Source organism: Cephus cinctus, unplaced genomic scaffold (genome assembly GCF_000341935.2).
Source record: "Cephus cinctus unplaced genomic scaffold, Ccin1 Ccin1_scaffold0705, whole genome shotgun sequence".
NCBI lineage: Eukaryota > Metazoa > Arthropoda > Insecta > Hymenoptera > Cephidae > Cephus > Cephus cinctus.
Genome location: NW_014333325.1, coordinates 212845 through 233981, shown reverse-complemented (window position 1 = coordinate 233981; position 21137 = coordinate 212845). Strand labels below are relative to the sequence as shown.

At 38.1% G+C, this 21137-nt stretch overlaps 1 protein-coding gene and 1 long non-coding RNA gene across 4 annotated transcripts in view; one reads left to right on the top strand and one right to left on the bottom strand.

The window, feature by feature from the left end:
• The window catches only part of LOC107270137, a 98134-nt gene that overhangs the window by 27245 nt on the left and 49752 nt on the right, over window positions 1-21137 (top strand). The window contains exon 5 of one of the 3 annotated variants that reach the window (XM_025087565.1): window positions 8580-9609. The exons of the other annotated variants lie outside the window; for them this stretch is intronic. Within the exon in view, the coding sequence (XP_024943333.1) occupies window positions 8580-8583 (4 nt within the window). The 3' untranslated portion in view covers window positions 8584-9609. Of the gene's footprint in view, window positions 1-8579; window positions 9610-21137 lie in introns of those variants that run through there. 3 annotated transcript variants of the gene reach the window in all.
• Window positions 16012-18585, bottom strand: LOC112494701. The gene is made up of 2 exons (XR_003060422.1): window positions 18033-18585; window positions 16012-17443 (listed from the first exon to the last, which is right to left on the bottom strand). It is a non-coding gene; the product is annotated as an uncharacterized LOC112494701 (long non-coding RNA).

Sequence of the window (21137 nt, the reverse complement as noted above, 5' to 3'; positions counted from 1 at the left end):
TATACATTTTCGTCAAACGTAGCAGGCTTACGTTATACAGGTTTCTTTTTTTATATTGCTATCTCATAATGTATAATTCCGGTATTAAGGAATAATCCGTTTTGTCAGTCTCATAACAAAGCTGACAACGCTTAATCGGTACGAAACAGATTACTCCCTCGCTTCACGAATATTTAATATCACGAGTATTAAAATTTCAACGTGAAAAAAATTTAAATACCTGCAGAAAAGTATTGTCGGTGTATTTGAGTACGATGCTTCAATTCGAGTAATTCACTGCATTGGTACTTTGTGACTCTAGTGACCTAACCTTATCTGAGGCACCTTACACTCACAATAAATAGAAGATCGTTGGCGCAGATCCCATGATGTATCCGCTTCGAATAAATGTAAAGGCCAAGGGAAAAAGAAATAGTCCACAAAGGAAAAAGGAGATTTCGTACGTCATGCATGAAGGACAAGGCAAAATCGGGTGTTTGAAAAGTAGCCAAAAAGATTGAGCCAATGGGATGACGTCTTGGTAATAAACAACATAAAAACAAATATATTTATTTCGGATTTGATTTACCAAATATCCGATTCCGATCTGTCTGCAGCACTTGGCATTTTTTCAACGAATCGTATAAATATTCGTACTCGTATCTCCACTGTGTGCTCAACTGTACGTATGCGCTTGATACTTCGCTAAAGACACGTCGGATGGCGCCACTGCGCCTTTCTACAGGAACGCTGTGTCAGGGACGCCTCTTGTCTACTTTAAGCCACATAATACGTACGGCAATACAATCTGTTACCCTAGAACGCGTTACGTGAACTTGCATACGCTACGTGATACATCATTATGTAGCACGTACCAATGACTTCAGTTTCGTCAATTAGTCATTAGCAGTGTCATAACAGACCAACTGGCGTTCTCAGCTGTGCGGTATGAAACCATACCTGAAATTCTCCTATTACCCATTGACACTATTAGCAACCAGTCCGCCGATAAAGATACGCTGATAGTGATAAAGAACGATTGGTCGGCCAAACGATCGCAGGGTTACGATAATCTTTTGAGTAAGTACAGTCAAAATTCACTGCTGATCTTTCTTTGCATGTACACGATTGTCGGCGGATTCTCAATTTCGAAATTCTCGAATGATTGTGGAATCGTGACGATCTTGATAATAATAGTCATCATTTAATCAAACTTGATTAGACGCATAATAGTTAGCGACTCGATCCACATGACAATTTGACGTAAGCCAATAACGAATTGTTAGATTCTTATACAACAATGTACGCTGATAATCGTCGTTATCATTATGAATGTTAACTGGGGGGTATAATTAGTACTGGATATGTCTATTTAAAGCGAATCGAGTAAATGCAAAGCTTATAATAACAATAATGTATATTTTATAATTAGGAACTTCAGGAGAATAATAATAGCTTTAATTACTTTCATGATTGTCATGACTAGCTGCAGTTAATTAGCCGTTGATATTGGAGGAAAAAAAGTGACTCGGCCTAATTATGAGTATTTAGCCAATGAGTGTAAGGGTTCATTGTACACAATAATAATAATAATTGATCTGAAGTGCAACAGATTTTTTTAGCAAAATTCGTTACGTGTTTGTCTAGCGTGTCCCCCAAACCCAATGATGACGCATGACGTATGTTTTTTGTGAAAATAAAAAGAAATAGCTTTAAACAGATAAACACGATAGATATGATAAATATGACAAATATTAGATCTGTCTAATGTTACGTAAGTGTTAAGACTATCCTTGCTTCACGCAATGACAGGTACCGAGGTGCTACGAATTTTCGAATAACAATAGTGGAAACGAGAATAATAATTTATGGCTTATCGGCAATTATTTCCATAATAATGATTTTCATAGAAACAATATTCAGACAAAAGGATCGAATGGGTTAGGTTTAATAATTTTTTTTTTCTTCAATCTATATCGATAACAATGGGCAATTAATGGCTATTGTTTATTACAAAGGCGTCGTGCAATAAAAATGGTCGATTAAAGAACACCGATACGAAAATGTATCGATTAATTATCGATCTTCCAATTAATCATTCTGTTTTGTTCCGATAAACAAAAACCTGTTTATGGACCTTTACGAAGTTTTGAATAAAAACATAGAGAGTTAAATAACAAGATAGAGTAATTATGTCACAGATATATCGAGGACGTACCTTCAGTTTTTATGATAAAATCTAAATTAGAAAAGACAGAAAAATTTATTATTATACAATTGTTAATCCAAGTTTATAGCAAAGTGCGTTGATCCCTATGATTTCTATGGTAGTCACTTTTTTACACTGAGAAGCACGTTGTCTTTACGTTAAAACACGTGCGAATAACGAGACACTCGTAAGCGTCAAAAGTGACTACCGTAGAGAAGGGATAGGGAATAACATACTTCACTGTATGTACACTGGAACTCGTAGGTGTACGCAAGTGTATTCCTCTTTTAAGCTGTATTCTTAATAAGTTTGTTAAAAAAGCAAAACAGCCTAAAAAAGAATAACGTGACGAAATACAAAGGAATGCGAATGCAGCAGATTTTCATATACCAGTCTTATTTGAATCGAAGAGTCGATAACAATACGAGTTAACAATTTGATAGATGCAAACGAAGTCTTGTTAAGGTCTCGAATAACGATGACACGTATTATTTATTTTTAATTTAAATTCGACGTTGCGTCTGCAATCTCAGCTCGCAACTCCAAGGTTTTTTAGTTTCATCTTTCCGGAAGTTCGAGTGCAGACACTACCACTGCATTTCATCGTCCAGACATTTCCGCATTTAATTGGTTTACGCACGTGCTTTTTTTTAACCTTGCTACAAAATCTCTTAAACGCTTGGACAGATCTGCTTTTCTCGTAAATTAACTCTTTTTATCTTCATTAAATAGCAGGAAATAAGAATCGTAAGTTTTTTCGATTTTTTCTAGCGACTATGAAATTCGTATTTTTTAAACCCAAAAGTGTCAGCGATAAAAAATATTTTTATTGACGAATCGTATTAAGCGATATGAAGTTAATGTATTATCGTACCAAGCGCTGAAAGTAAAACCCGATGATAATTCGATCTGTCGACTTTTCGTTCGGAGTACCTGATACGGATACGTACGGGCAATACGTTAACTACTTGAATGACTCAGGTATACGTAGGAGCGGCCTATACGTTTACCCAAGGTATAAGAATACGTGTATCAATACCCAGACAAAACGTGTGCACTGGTTGTATAGTGGCGCAACGTCCAGCGAAACGTGTTTGACAGAGGTCGCATAATTCGACGGATTACTACACGTGGACAGATACCTCATCTAAATATAGGCATGGTTGAAAAAAGAAATAAAATAAAATGAAACAGTGAAAAAAATAACTAGTCGAAAAGAAATACTATAAACTCTTTACGTACGTTAATCCAGATGAAATTTCGAATCTCTACTTTGGTGTATACATAAACCAATTTACATATCATACCGTACAGATGCGCGTATGCATAAACATGTTCATGGTCATCCGAGGTGAGTCTCTTTCGAAGCAAGGGTAAAGTCGATGCTGTATTTCACGTGTATTATACTTATATACGTATATATGCATAACGTATTACGACGAACATGTCTCATGCGTAATACCAATGAACCTTATCAATCTCTCGGACTAGCTAGTAAACAAAGAAGACGATAACTCTGTTTAAATAATATTCTATTATGCAGGATCCACAGTACTTATCGCTGTTTGTCAGGCGGCCGATCGTTTTTGATCTCACATAACCTTATACGATTGTACTTCAGTTGCGCGGAGGTAAAAATACATTCGTTTCATTACTCGGTGTATTAAGAGTATATATAATATATATTGTGACGTGGTGGATTTCACCTGTCTTGTCCTCGGCAGAAAATCACGCCGAAACGCGATACGGGCCTAAAAGGCCATTGCAAAGTCCAGGCAGGAGCCACCGACCGCAAGGGCCTAATTGAAATTTCGATAAATTATTTTATTATTTTCTTTTGTTCTGCGTGTACTCTGCCGGAGTTCGAATAGGTGCTCGCTCGCCGTGCCCGTGAAGACGCGGAGAACGAGAGAGAGGGAGCCAGCTGGAGTCCCAGGAGGAAAGGAGCTGCGACACGCGAGAGTCGACACTCGCGCTATCTGCGGACAGCAGCTCTACTGGCCCAGGAGGCGCGCGCAACGCGGGACAGCTTGACGTCACGCGGCAGCAACGCGCTCTACTCAGCTGGTACTCAACCACGACGACTGGAAGCAGCGCGTACAGCGCTACACGACTGAGCACCACTACCGACCCCTATGGCATAGCGCCCATCGTCAGTTTGCGCATAATTATATTTCCGCGAGTTGGGAATCCAGGGACGCCCGGTGCACCCTCGCGCGAGAACGAATGTTACTCTTCGTAGGACCGAGCTGTATAAATTGTCCACAAGAGATGAGGAAAATTATTTATTGTCGCGATGACAGATTCGAAACTGGCGCGTGGCGAAAACTTTGGGTTGAAGGATTCGTCCGCAGGGCGATTCACCGCCCATTAGCCTAAAGGGAGGGGGGTGCTATCCTTCACGCGAAGACAAAGCACGTGGGAGATCGAGAGATTCCTGCTTGGACACGCGAAAATGTTAGACGTTTTGTTTTATTGGAGTTGAATTGTGAGTACGCGAGTGCACAAAGTGCCATTGGGCTGTCGATTGAGCTTTCTGGGATTACGCGACCAGGGAACAACACGGTAAGCGAGGATATCTGACTTTTGTGCGCGACGTAACTTCGTGCAAATTGTGGTACCGGATTTTGTTGTTTTCGTAAGTTTTGACCGCGCGTGTAACGGACACGTGGAGGGACGATCCCTCACCCTCGAATTAGACCAAGGCACGAAGGTCCGTCGACCGGCAGGGTTCACTTTTAGAATTGTCGTTGGATCTTATTATTGAATCGGAACTTTTTTTACGTTATCCGAAATGTTTCTTGACGTCCGCCCGTCAGGCATTTATAACTTGCGATTTTGTAACGCGTAGAACGCGTGCAGGTCCTTGACGGTGGGTTATCGTATTTTGGCAAACTCGGATTAGCCGTGTGACGATTTTGGTTTTGGAATTCGTACGGTACGCGAAGTACACGTTACTATTCTTTGATTGTACTTTGGTTTTGTCCTTTCGATCCATATTAATTACTATTTCTTGTGTAAATAATTACTTCGGTCCTGTACAAAATCGCCGCGCTTCGCGCCGCCGATTTTCTTTAATAAACCGAACCATTTATTTGAGATCAAAGTGTCCGAATGATTTTGTGTGTCGCGTGATCGTCTGACCCATTCGACCTATTGTTTCGAACCCCGACGCCTCCGCGTAGCTGAGTTAGCCAACGTAGGCACGCGAAGACGAACTGTAGAAACTGATACGTGGTTCCCGTTTTGGAACCTGGCGCCCAACAATACCTTAGGTATTTCGCGAGTAAAATTTGTTAGCCCCTGGGTTGCCTGGAACGCGTAGGAATCGCGTAAAGTTGTGCGCCGGTCGGTCTTGCATTTTCCGGTGAGGTCGATCGCGTAAAAATACGTCACAGTATATATGGTTTACTCGCGTGATGCAATTCATGCAGAAATTTGTATCCATTACGATTATACGTAAATACACAGGTAAGGTTTATACGGGTTCGAGAGTTGAATTCTCGAATGCAGTCGAATATAATTGTATCGCTGAAGCTTCTCAAAAGGCACAAATTTCGGAACTGACATTTCTATGATGTAATTTTTATGTTATCTTTCGTATTTGTCGAAAAAATAAATAAAGGATGTGAATTAGGGTGAAGATCGAAGGTAACGTTAAAATGTTGCTGGAAAGGTATCTAAGTAAGGATGAATTTTAAGCCTGTTGAAAATGACGAGAATCTATTCGTAATTGTCAATGTTCCTAATGTACACCGTGAACCGGAAAATTATAATCGTCAGGAAACACCACTAAATGCAGTATCAGTAGCTGGTGATTGGAGAAACGAAAGGTGAGGACATCTCGATAGAGTCTGAAATTAATTCAGATATACGTAGTGATAATTTTGATGTCACGGCTGATGAAAGCTCCGAGAATTCAGAAAAATACTTGATTCACATTAGATACTTGGTTTCTAGACTAAATTCGGCCATGAAACATACAATTGAACACGTAGCAATGGGTAATCTTCTGTGTGCTCTTGGCCGAGCTGGGCATGGTGATCTTGTTTTTTGTACTGGAACACAAATACTCTGAATCATCTAATACCTTTGGGTACTGGGTGCGTAGGCATATTATAGGTTGCAATCAGGTTAACTGATACCCGACAAGAATATTGATATTCCGAAGCTTCCAGCTGATTTGTAAATTTATATCAATGTAGATGGGTTATGTCTTTGAAAAAGCTCTAAAAGTCTTTTATGGCCGATATCAGGCCAACTGATCGATGCGGAACATTTTCTAGAACCTTTTGTTCTTGCTGCGTTCCATGGAACAGGGATACCATCTTTGCTCGTTAATTATCTGACACCCTTTGTAAACAAATACAGGGCATTAAATACTTATGGGTTGCGATTGAATAATCGCCCGTTTGAAATACATATTAAAGCTGTTCTTGCAGACTTTCAGGAAGGAATTTTCAGACGCGGTGGGTGTCTTTTAAGTAGAAGGTGTTGCCGTACAAATCGCAGGCTTTTCTTATGGTTGAATGCTATCTTACGTACCGATGCAACTTTTCGACGATTTCCGAGAGCTTTTGTAAATGAGAAATCAACGCTTCAAGATGCCGGAAGATGATAAAACAGTTTCCGTTAGATCGCATGCATCTTCTTTGTTTGGGGGTAATGAAAAATCTACTTTACTGTATTCGCCTATATCGGCGCTCACGAGAGGCAAAAGCATTGTTCGAGGAGGTTGATGAATTTTTTTGATACTTTTTCGAGTCTTACCGCTTTTCATTTTTTACGCAAATCACGGATTTTATTGAAATTGGAAGGCAAGATAAATCGATTTTTTTTTTATATTTGGTCCGGTAATTCTACGTTCAAAAAAAAATGGTTCGTTTTAATACATTGAACTGTGCATGCAGGATACTTTGTGACCTTGAAAAATTTGATAAAAATATTCAATATGAAAATGGTCTTACGAGTTATTTTCTAAAGGGGATACTAGAAATTTATGGTACTACTATTACATACAATATAATCTACATAATCTTGTCCACGTTGCTCGATATGTTTTGCAATATCGACGTTTGGATTCATCTAGTTGTTTTCCATTCGAAAGTTTCATACGCGCGATGTGTGTAAAATAAATTTTTTAAATTTTAAAATAAAAATAATTTCACACCATTTTTGTCTAGCTATCAAAGTGTACGGCAGAACATCAACTTTTTCGAATGGAAGTTGTTGCCATACACTCGGAATACTTTTTGGTAGCTCAAACGTTAACTCTATTGTCACATGAAAAAAGTTATCCGGGACTTTTTCGGGATACCGTAGCGACACCTATCGGACTGCTTTAATGCCAACTGGGTTATTTCGTGTTTCTCTGGTATCGAATGCTAGGTTATGTTATGTTTCACGCGAGATCCATCAGGTGTCACTTTGCTTAAGTTTTTCTTTAGCGAGGAACTTTCAAAGAAACTAGTCTCAAACAGTTTCGGATTGATCACCTGTCCAACGTTCCCACACGTCTGGGAAGACATATGAAAAGCACACTTGTCATACCGGGCACGCTGAAATCGATGGGACCCGTTGGGGTCTATTGTGGTACGGATTTCATAAAGGGACACAGACGTCTGGACACGTTCCAATCTCAGGTCTGTTGTTACTTTTATTCATCTTTTGCGATTTTCGTCTTTGAGCCAATGCTTCCAGGTTAGCGACGTACGCACGCTACCAAACTCGGTTAAAGAGCAACGAGATGTCTTCACCTTGAGATTTTCAAATAATTCTTACGACGTGTCGTGAAGTTTCTTTTTATCTCTCGGAGTCAATTTAATGGATTTCCTTGGAGTAAATAATCTCCTTTATTATTTGCGATACTTATTTATAGGTCTGTAAATGGAAAAGAATATTTTAAGTCGAAAAATAATGCTCGTCATTCTCGAGCATTTTATTAGTAAAAGTATTTGCCACTTGGAGTTAGCGGCGCTAGTGTCGTGAATACAGATACCATTTCGTTTACGTTTAATGAAATTGTGATTGATTGTGATATGACTTTTTTCTGCTATTTCTAAAAAAAACAAGGTGCTACTGGCGTGATCGCAGCACGTGACTTCGCGTCACGATTGTTGCTCGCGTCACGTTACGGTTGTGAAACTACTTGATGTTAAGAATTGAGTGATGTAGAGTTGAAATAGAGAATTCTCTTAGTTTAGTCAGTTTTTTTATCGAGTTGTATCTATTGTGTCTACGTCCAGATATTGACGTATACTGAGGAGACTTTTCTATTGGCTCTCATAAAACTGGTTAAAAAAAAAAAGGTCTGCACGCTGCAGACTAGAGCATAGTAATTTTTAAATCAGACTATCGATAGAAAATTTATTTTTTATTTTTCACATTTCAGGTAAAGTGCCAGAACGGATTGGTGTTTTGGTGTCAATTACAATACCAAAATTACATTTTATACACAGAAGACACACGACAAATTTCACTGCGATCCGTAGCCGCTTTGGAAAGTTAATGTGTTTTCGGACAGAATTTACCACAGACAGATAGACAGAAGTGAGCGAATGCTCGGAATCTAGGACCCTCAAAACATGTATTTCCATAAAAATCTGGGAGTCGAATTTTTTTTTGGATTTCAATACTTTCTTACATACTTTGTATGTGATGAGAAAGTAATAATCGTTACAGTCTTTTATAGTTTTATAGCAATGGTACGAATCAATTTTAGTAATATTTTGTAATGTCATTTGCTATTTTAGCCAACTCATTCACGTGGGCTTCATATATTTTTGCCAATTCTTTAATTCGAGAAACGTGTCCAAAACGATTTTGAAAATAACACGGGAAATTGTATGCGGGAAATATTTTCCTCTCGCGACACGTGAAAAATGTTGTTGTAGCAAATTAAGAATCTCATATTGAATAATTGCAAAAGACATTTAATGCTCATGAACAGTATTACAATGTAATTATACGTATGTACATACACACGCTTCGACTTACAATACTGTTCATTGTTACAATTCGCGTTTAAAGTCACGTTAGCATTTCTACCTTTGTTCACCGCCAGATTTCATCTGTTAAGTACCTACCTTCAATAGCACTAATTCTACGATTTAAAAAAGTTTTTCTCCAAATGAAATTACTTCCTGACGACCAGCCGCAACTTCCATGCAACATTGTGCACTACGAGATAAAATGTATTTGTATACTAAAAGAGAAGAAGAATTTTAATATTAACGGCCTCGTAACCGGAAATGCGGTTGAAACCTTCGTTTCCTGTATTCTAAATACGTCAAGAGTATTTTACATGTTTTCCTGTGACTTTCAGTTCGAATTTCATTCAACTAAAAAAAAGGCTGTACGACCGTGGGATGAAAAATGGTGTAACAAAGAATTACATAAAATAAAATATATTTTTTTATTAATCCAATTTTTCATTTCTCCAATTTCCTTTCCAAGAATACGTAGAAATGCGCGACAAAGGTGTACGACTATAATATGTATGTACGTTTATTGTTATTATTATTTTTATTTATGGCTCAGCGTGCTGGCGTGTCGGATCGCGATAGTATCACGTCTACGGTGGTATTTAATGAAGGAGTTAAATTATGAAATTGTAGGGGAGGAATTATCGCCCCGAGTATCCTGGCTTTTACGTGGGCGTCTACGTGTGCGTGAAGAAGGAAGGAATAAAACATAAGAAAAATAAAAGAACGAAAAGGAGTGAGGGATCCCTTGGAAATGAGCCCAGGTCGAAAAAGGTAAAAGGTAGGAGTGAATATTTTGTGGGGCCCAATGTTGCCAGGCTACCGTGTTACTTGAGGATAGTTTGGGAGCCCCTACTTAAGAGCCTGGTTCGAGTCTTGTCGGTAAGGGGGGACGCGGGGGATCGCGGGGGGAGCGAGAGGACCGAGGGTACACAGTACAGTGGAGCTTGGGCTAAAGATAGAAAGGGCCTCAGCCCGTATAGTCAGGTTAGTCGGAATTTCAAAGGGATTTCCTGGAAAATTCAAAAGAACAGGTTCGTCCTGAGGTACCTTTAGAAAAAAGGGTCCTGGCCGTTCTCATATATCGTGGAGGGTAGGGAAATTCCTTATTTTATTCCTTTCTATCCAAACTACCCCGTAGGATTTTTTAAATCCAAAATTCCTTCTTTTTTTTAATATCACAGAACACTGATACCACCGAAGGTATGTGAACGTGGTTTTTGATAATTTCAAATTTTTATTTATTCTTTGATACCTTGTTATCGGCACTGTTCCAAAAAAATAATTTGTCTTTTGAAAAAATAAATCAGTATTTTCTTTATTATACATATGGCCCAAGGCACGTATGTAAAAAGTAATGGAATTTGCGTGTAGTATAAATAATAGAAAAATAGTTTATTCAAAAAAAATTTTTATGAGAAATCTTCCATAATTTTTTGAATATACGCTTTTTTTTTGTAAGGGTTCGCAAAGGATCTTTTTTGTTTTTTGAGTTTACGAGCTATGGGTGGTGGATGACGAGGCAGGCTAACCAACGTATATACCTATAGCTCCAGATTTTAGTATGTCCACCTAGGCCCTATTCGAGATGACCCGGTTTCGATCCAGTCATCCGGTAACCTCGAAAGATTCACAAGCTACTCCGGAGTTTATTCTTTTCGTTAACAGCGAATAAAGAAAAATACACGTGAACCCGATAAATGGTCGACAGACTTAGAAGTGCAAACAGCTTTGATAATAGGTCTTCGTGACGTCAATACTCGGAGTCAATAATAAATCGTAATAATTGTCTCTCTATTCGTATAGCCATACTAACGTTATCTATTCGTGTATCCAATGGGCTTGAGAATTGAAGAAATTTGTATGCTTAATTTTTTTTTTCATTCAACAGTAATTAATATCTCGAACTGACGTCCTCTCCAAAGTGAAATTTTTAAACGTAACTTTTATTCAAGTACATCTCATACCTATAGACTACTCTTAAGCTTATGCTCTCGAGATGAGGAAGTGGCGAAGTACCGTTAAAAGTACCATTTCGAAAGATAACTGTCGAGTTCATATAATATACGTAGGAAGAGTATGAATAGTGGCCGCTTTGGATGGATTCACCTATTGTGACTACAAATTAATATAGTCGTGTAAACGAACTTTGTAGAATTTCGATTGCGTATGATTTTTCCTACCTCGTACTTTGTCCAAGTGACTTTTTTTTTAGAAAACCTTTTAAAATTCTTCACAAATTATCTCGTGCAAGCTAATCGAACTTTTCAAGGCAGTCGTTGCCTTTTGTCATTGCTATGCAGTCGTATATCGTGTTTATGTCCTGTGTGCCCTAATTCAAGTTATTTTTCAATGATGGACGTTTTTTTTTTTTGTTAATTTTGCCTCGAACGAATAATCGTTATTTTTGTTAAATATCGTAAGATTAATTTTTTTATTCTTTAACGATGTGTACACATATTATTGCACACCATTTTTTTCTTAATCCCTGTCATTTGCGTGCAAACGAAAGGTATCGTGTCGTAATCAATTTTACAGGTTAGATAATTTTCATTTCGTGCATACCCATGTAGTCGATGCATGCAAAAGTATCTCTCGAACGCACCTGCATTATTCTCCGCTATATTATTAACGAAACCGATGTTTACAATGTAGCAAACTACAACACTTAAGCAGCCAAGCGTCGCGTGACGCGATACGTGACGTTGAGTTCAAAAATTTTGTTAAATCTTGTATCATTAAATAACGTATATGTCAACTAAAAACTATTATTCTCCAGTGAAAATGTTTTAACACAGAAATTGATTGTTGAATTACAAAATTATATTTGAGTTTAAGAAAGTCTCGCTGTTAACAAAGATTCACCAGTTTTAACCACGAATATTATACTCCAGCTGAGACATGCATTGCGGGACACACAGTATAGTGAACCTTCGAGGAAATTACGAGATAAAGTGACTCCGTTACGTTGAAAGTCATACAAAGTTGGCCCCTCCGGAAGACACGCATGCGGACCATAGCTCAATAAAAAATGCACAGTCACAAGTCCAAATTTTTCGGAGAAATAAAATATACTTCGATAAAAAATAATCCTTGTGGAAATTTGAGTAAACAAAAATTGCAATCCCTTTCTAGAGACTTTGTCGTTTTCGATCTGTCCAAAAAACCACATTGAACTCGTGAACCGACCGTATACCCACCTAAGCGGTTACCGTTGGCTGTCAGAAGTACTAGAATACGAACACGTGTATTATATAAGTAAACAGTCATTTTTTTGGTTGTCCAAAGTATAATCCAACTGTCGTGCCTTGTCGGAGTGGAGGCACAAAGGTAAAAAAAGGCTTATAAAAAAAAAAGGCGAAGCCTCCGGTACACTTGTACATACACTTAATTCCTGGGTAACAGCACTGTGGCTTTGTCAGTTGGGTCTTATATGTGCAATTACACTAGGCTCCCTTTGTTTCGCGTTACATTGTAATACGGTCGGAAAAATAAGTTTTGACGACGCGTTACTAAGTAGATGCGTCGATTACACGCATATCAGATACCTTGTTAACGGATCGCTTAAACAAGTAATACAATTGACATTATATACACATATACAATATATAGATACAGAGCGTAGAAGCAACTTGCATATTAAACAAAGTGGCACGTAAAGTGCGTTATACTAATTCAAATACGCTATACTGTCTACGATGATAATTTAGCGGGGCTCGTTTTCAGAAATAGTCATTGTCACGCGAGCAACCAGGAAACAAAGGGATCGATTCTTGTTACGGGACCGAACGAACGTCGCGAGGCTTAGGCTTTGTTTGCATAAGCGTTAATCGTCATTTGGATAAAGGATTATATTCGCTTTAAGTTAACTTTTATGCTCGGTGAACAATGTCCGCGATGTAATCAGAGACATCTGGTTTCGTTGCTCGGCATAGAGCACCCAAAGTTCCAGAGGCCTACAGACGGTTTATTGACATCCGTATGACACGATGCGTGACGAGGATACGCAGTGGGATTAAGGCTGTATTACTTTTCTATCAGACTTTGTATCAGACTGACTATATTTAAAAATCCATATGGATTTTTACTTGTATTTAACTTTAACTTTAACTTATAAATATTGTCGTTATTTATTTCACATATATTTCACTATTTTTATGAGGTATAGGTAGCTACCGTACAGCTGACAGATCTTGTGTAATATGTGAAACGAAATTTTTTTCATGTATCTCAATTACCGTATAATATTTGAACGCCGATCGAGTTCACGGGAATAAGTACAAAATTGTGTAAATGCAAATAAAAAATGTATAGTAAGAGAATGAAGAGAGATATTAAGATAAGGATTTAATCTAATATTATTGAGATTCAATGAAAATAGCATACAGGGGACAAAAATTCGGTTATTTTTTATTGATATTTAATATGGGCAGATACCTGTATACATATATGTATGTACGTACAGTCGATGCAAGGCTAACAGCCACTTGTGTACAATTTAATATTATTCATTTATGTATGGTATACATAATGGCTACATAAATGTATCTTCATATTGCTGACACGATTCTCGAATCAGCACATTTCAGTAAGAAGAAAGGGAACAAGAAGAATATGACTTTGTACAGAAGACACAGCAAGAGACGAAGATACTTTTCTTTTTGAACAGTGTATTTTTAGCCTTACATGCTTCAAGGGAAACCTGTTTGTCCCGATGTATATAATTAGCGTCGTTACAATTCAAAATAAAATTATCTCGCGTGAAAAATGAAGTTTGGGTTAAAATTAAATTTTCAGCCGCAAACATAAGCAAGAGCTGGTTTGGTGAAGGTACTTTATAGTTTCCTTGAGATGGCTAGGTTAGGTGGGAAATAAATAACGAGTCAGAAAGAAACCGAAGAAAGGATGAGAATGATTCGAGTGAGAGAGACGAAGACATTCGGGTGGTAGACGAAGAACGAAAAGAGAAGTCAGAGACGGATGGACCTGTTTCTAACTGATTCCTCAGGTTCCTTAAGTTTGTTTCTGGTTCCCATTACGTCTGGTTCCCTCCTGGTTCCCTCCTGGTTCCCTCCTGGTTCCCTCCTGGTTCCAGTCCCGACTCCCCTAATGTATGTACTAGGACCGAGAGTGAGCTCTCCTCGGCTCCCTTCATCGTCTGCTACATCACTTAGATGGTCCTGCTAAGCTTGTCCCTAGCCTAGGGACATTGCCGATACGCCCTCGGTCACGTAGGCCTTGGGCCGCTTCACGTCAAGGCCTTTGAACACAAAGGGCCTTGACGTCATAAGTGGCCACGTGATTCCACATGATCTTGCACGATAGAGCGTGATCTCTTGCTGTCCTTCTATACTTACTTTGCTTCGGGCCATTGCTATATGTAATAAGGATTATCGGTATGGGTATGTTGGTAGCCATGATTTCGCAATTCTAATCCAGTTTATACGAAATTATTATAATCAACAGGGATAAATTTGGAGGTGAGGAGAGTGGAGTGACTTGAGTGTACCGAAACTCTGTTCAAATGTTGTACATTTGATTTGGGCGTTGGTAGTAGAATAATGGAGTTGTGATTGTGATATATGAAATATGGCTCATTGAATAGATCTGAAAGGGCAGATAGATAACGGTCGTTGAATTGAAAGTTGAAATGCATATTTCTGAGACGAAGTGATTTTTTTGGGATTGGGTTGGTGCGACGATTTATTTTTGGAGTTTGACATTGGGTGTGAATATTGGAAGAAAAGGAACTATGGCCTGTAGCTGAATTATATAAATGATACTTGAACTCCTGTAATTTCGTTCGACCCAAGGAAATTTTGGGAAGTGTAATACAGTAGATTGAGTAATTGATTCTTGAGTTTGGAGCAACTCAGATGTGATGGATCGTGGAAATATAACGAAACGTCTATTCATATATTTTATGCAGTTCCTTAGACATTCTGCGGTAGTCTTGCGTATCATAAATATATACATACTATATTTCACGTGTCTTTAACCTCTTGAATTGGATGAAGGTACAAGCGAAAAATCAGACTGATGTTTTAGTGGCGCTAACTGGTGACTGGTTAGAAAAGTTAACTTGAAATGTTGGGTCGTACTACATGAAGCTGAGGGGTTAAGACTAAATTAAGAGTAATACCAAAAAAATGGCATTGCGCATGCGCGTAAGAAATTTCATCGATTTTGCCATCTCGCGGTAGTACTGATAACAGGTCAACCAAAAATCTCACAGGTACATTTGCTATTTTCATTTATCAACCTTTCTTCAACTGGTTACCGAACATTTTTCATAGGTCTGGATCGGTTTAAGTGATTTCAGTGAAGTAAACCCAACAAAATTTACTGAAGTTAACGTCAAATTTCTTAAAAGAAACCAAAACTTCTTTCATGACATTTAATGTGATATCTTAGAGGTTAATTTTTACAAAATGTCTTATTCTGTTCAGACTAGAGTCTAATTTATTTATTCACCTACTTCAAGGCTACCAACGTTTTTTTATTATTAGATCACATAAATCTAGGTAGCGAGCATCACTAGTTAACTTTACCAATATGTCATAGTCCGAACCAAGGTTAACGTTATATCACACTGCAATGACATTAGGGTGATATAATAAAAATTGGAATGTTTTTCTATCATAAAATTAAACTATATATATCGCTAATGACGGGGCTTCATATTGAATATTGATAATCGATAAACGTAATCAGGATTGAGCGTATATTATGCTATTATTATTTGTATCCTCTGCACAGAGTATTTTTTATGAATATACATAAATGAAAAAAAAAGATGAAAGAAAAAAAATAAAACTGCCTAACATCAAAGAAATAGCATAACTATTGGTTATGTCGTTTATTTATGACGTCACGTCCGCCATTGACACCTCCAACACTTCCTTCTCCCGTTGCGTCCCGAAATCTTCCGATTTTACCCGACGACGACCGAAGCGTTTAGTATATACAGTGGAATATACATATTGACTTTTGAAAATATATAAGTAACACTAGACATATACATAAAACGATCAAAAAGTTTCCTTTCTTTTACATTTAATAATACAGTGTTCATAGTATCGCAATTATTAAAAATAATTGGAACATTCATTAAAACTTTCTTTTACAACAGTTTTGGGATCTATTCCTTAGGCATTCGATTCGCCGTCGATTCTTGCGTCATGCAACAGGTCGTCGACACGTAGGTGAAAGACAGAAATTTTGTTGACGTCTTAACTATATAATTTAAACGTAAAACTGAGTCATTTAAAGATAGAGATTAGATTCGAGATAGAAACTGAAAATAGGATAACATTTTTTTTCGTTTCCTAAATGCCTGATCATTTTTATAACGTGACTTCCTTGTCGAATGAATTCCTGCGAAACAAAGTCTTTCTAGAATTAAGCATAATTTTCAAAGGATAGCGTTTCTCTGTAGGCTGTAATTCGGTAATGATATTCTTAACTAACGATCAAGTTTCTCGAGACCAAGATTAGAATTCGAATTTAATTCTTTCAATGTCTCAGCTTAACCCAATAAGGTCTACGGGCTCTGAGGTACTGCCTATAAAAGGAATGTATAACGAGTGGATGCACAACCAGTTTCCCAGTGCTATCTTACTGTTCAACGAAATGCGTGCCTATCGCGCCCTTGAAATTTCCATATACCCTTACGGGTAATTTTAAGTGCTTAAAAGAATGTTAAAGTTTGAGGTAGTGCGTTATCACCTTAAAAGTGTTAGCACTGACTAACCACTGCGGGTTTAAGTCGGGAACATTTTACGGGTTTAAGATGTAGGCTCTTGAAAGGTAAGAGACAAAGGAAAGTAAAGGCGCAGAAGGTAGTGGTCGAATTTTGTATGTACACTGGGTATATGTGTGATTTTCTTGGATGCTTTCATCGATATGGACCGACTGCGAGGTCTGTATTTCTGAGGGGCCATCTACTTATGGGTTATAACGTTAAGGAGTCACTTGAATGCGAAGCTGATGTCGCGGACAGACTGTATCCCTGGTCTTATATGCTGGCTGTAATCCATTCTGTCAAGGAGGATTTACATAGGTTTAGTTAGGTACCATTAACTACCGCGTACGGACGTGCTCACGAAACGCGCCTTAATGTGACTTGTAAATAATTTTATGTTAATACAACACGACTTTCTTTGGAGGTTTCGGTACCACGCTTCCTTCGCTCTTGAATCGCCAATGCTGTTGCCTGGTAAGGGAAGCGTCGTGGACAGGAAGACTAACAACGCTGTTTTTACACAAAAGCCTGAAAATAGTTGTTCCGTTAAAATGACGTATTTATCATTTTTCTGGTAAAAAGAAAATCTTTTGAGATGAATTTTCATTCAAATTTATTATTTAAAATTTTTTCTTTCAGTTTCTTTTATAATCACAGGGATAACTAAGAATTATTTCAGAATCTCTGACTCCATTGTGAAATTACGTCATACTAGGTTACAAATTTTGGTCCGAATTCAAATTCAAAATTATCGATCTAATTGTTAGTAATTCAAAGTCAACAAATTTATTGCGATCCAAACGCACTATTTTCTTTGAATTTTGTTCAATTTCAATTTCTCACGATCGGTGACCTCAAAAATTCTTTCAAGCGCCTTGACGCGAAAATTAATTTGTTGCATTCTTTGCAGTTTCAAAAAATTAAGGATAATGGAAATTCGTATACATATAATATACGTTAAGCACAAATACGTTAAGAACGCATGAAACACAATAGTTGCCTGATATATGCCGATTTACAATGGCCAACTTTGTCCTAGGTGAAATTACATATATCGCCCAATTACAAGACGGTCCAGAATACGAATATTACCTAAAAATGACTAAAAAAAAGTTACCGAACTTTTGGTCAGCTCCTGACGCGATTTTTTAAATATATTTTTTCCCAATGTCTCTCGCCAAATTCTGTACGCACGACTGCACTCGACATACTTATTTATGTATATTATCATACATATAGATACCAGCTTGGAATATTTTTACAAATAGCTACCCTTGTTGCGCGCACAAAAATATCGAGCACACTTTCAGCACGTCGACTGCTATTATTACCGTCACTCTCTTCTCTCAAATTCTCCGCTACTGTGTTTCGCTGAAACTTCCATAGAAATTAAACAAAGTGCACGCACGTGTTTAAACGTCACGCTACAATAATACTACACAATGCAAATGAAATCTTTGTTTGCTCTCAACAACTGTGCTAGTAACCATAACAACATTGGCGCCTATTGTTATTCACTGAGCAATGCAAAAGACCGATAGGCATAGCATATAGAAGTAGCCATTGGTATGGTAACGTGAGAAATCTTGACGTAGCCTAATATCGCAAACACACAACGAGAGTCACGCTAGCTATAACAAAGTAGTCATTTTTTTAAAAATATCAAAAAATATCAATTTCTGTTACGTTAAGAGTAAATTTTGTATCCACAAAAAAATCAAGTACTTTCTGCCTTTGCATTTTTCTTGGTAAAGGACTGATAGTGAAAGAATTTTTCAAAAATTTCAAAACCTATTTTTCAACCCTACCCTGTACCAAATAACGGATATATATCTTACTAAGAAATTTTTTAATTTTCTTTATACAAGTTTAAGTGCAACATCTTTACCCAGGTAAAATTCTCCGAAATTCTCTGTGAACCCTTACGGATAAAAGTCCCAAGTCGAGTATACTAAATCCCATCCACGAAAACATACGTCCGTGGGTTGCAGCCACGTGTCGCTTTCCACGAAGCAGCAGTCGGAAATAGAAGCGGTATAGAAGAGACGAAAAGTGACGTTAGACATTTCCAAATATTCGTAGAGCATCATTCACCAACAAAGTGAAAAATAACATTAAGACCTTAACGATCGATCATCGACGCGACTAAATCGGCAGATAAAAAAACAATTAAAAAAACACTACATAAGCCACCACCTTGAATGTACGTCGATATTCGTCCGATTAAGATTCTTTTCGAAGGTTTAAATTCATTATTCGTTATTTCGCAACGTGTCTCGTCCCACCGGTAAAGCGTCACGAGTCCGAAGGCAGGAGTAGAATTTAAATCTCACGGAAGAAAACACACGCGATCGGCACTCCCTCTACCCGATCCATTCGTAACAAATCGCAATTAATAATATCATCCAAAATATATATACCGTCGTCCAGAACGTTCTCGAGCCTCAAAGAAAGGAGCATCTGAAATAAAAGCGTCACTCGATAAGTTGCGTCTGGTGTTTGATAAAAAAAAAGTTGTTTTGCAGAACCCTCAATACATCGAGCTGCTAATCGTGAGCGTAGGGTATAAAGTCAGATCTACATGTATGTATATATTCGCGTACAACGTCATCAACACGAAGACTCGTACGTGTGCAGCGGCACGTTTCTGTACGCGCATAAATCGTGCACCTAACCTATTATGCATGCGATCAGTGTAATATAGAAATAGCCAAGCGTCGGAACGCCTCCGAGCAGTCGTATGCATCGCACGAAGTGTAGTGCACTGCCCTATCGACCGAGCAGAGTAACTATCAATTCGAGAGCCTAGAAATAAATGAACCAAGCTTCAGTAACCTGTCGAACGTACCCTCGTTTGGAAAATATTAATTTCACCATGCACCATAAAAACCCTTTGATACTTAAAGAGGTTAGTTACGTCGTGGACGGTAGGAATTTTTTAAAATCACCAGTAGCAGACGTTATTCTTGTCGGAGGTTAAATTCGACAAAACGAACAAGACTTATCGTTATTATAAAGCCGTATTGTCATAGAAGGTCAAGCACGTAAGACATAAGTACATTAAGAGACAATGCAAGCAGATACAGAGTGCATACGAACGAAGCTGCCTCGGAGGGTGGGAATATCATCACTCGAGTTAATCCACGTGTATCGGTGTAGTCATGTGCGTTACGCGTTGCCTGCGCTTGAGGTGCCGGATAGGGTTAGGTTAGGTTGGAATGATGTTCCATGCTCCGTCTCACTCTCTCTCTCTCTCGCGCTCTCTCTCTCTCTCTCTCGCGCTCTCTCTCTCTCTCTCTCTCTCTCTCTCTCTCTCTCTCTCTCTCTCTGCCTCTCTCTCTCTCTCTCTCTCTCTCTCCTTGCAGCCAACCACGTTTTCGTGTGCACGGACACGTTTGCTTATAAAAATAAGCCTGTGCGTATACACGTTTATTTGACGCGTGGGTGTCTGTGCGTGTTAGAGAGAGATGCGTATGTACTATAAGGTTGTGTCACGTGTTGTTTATGCGTTCTACTAACGCCACGCCCATCACCTGATCTCCCAAGTGATTCTCAAGCCGAGGATCCAGTAAGAGGGGCAAAAACAAGTTGAAGAAAGAAAAACAACTAATTGTAAGTATACCGTATCGATGCGGTAATTGATACTCTCGCGATATTGAAGGTGGCTACTGCATTTCGCATCTTTAACCGTTCCTAGTTGTTAATGCGAATTTACCAATCATGTACGAACAAATTTTTTTGTTGTAAAAAATATTCTAGCCTTAAGCCAAGACACGGAAAGGTGATATTGGTTTAAGTGGGATGACGTGTGATACATTAAAAGTAATAGATAACATGATTGGTGCATGGTGGTTAATTATGAGAAAAAGAAAATCAAACTATATAAATGGTTTTGGTCGACTGGCATAAATATATTTTAATAATCATTCCGTCAATCAATCTGTCACCACGTACAATATTCTTCCACTCGTACGTGTTCGAAAGCTGACATCGGACCCATGACGTTTTATACATTTTTCTATATTGTTAATTCTTTGGGATTTTTCACAGCTCTTTCACACCAGTCGTACCATTAGAAAATCCATTGGCTACTCAGGGCTCTGATATTTTAGTTCCTAGGAGCTGCATGGCGGGAAAAGGTTCCTTTGTAGTTAATGCTAAAGTATGATTAAACATTGGACGAGGGAATTAGTAGAGACAATAACTTGTATGATAACGTGTA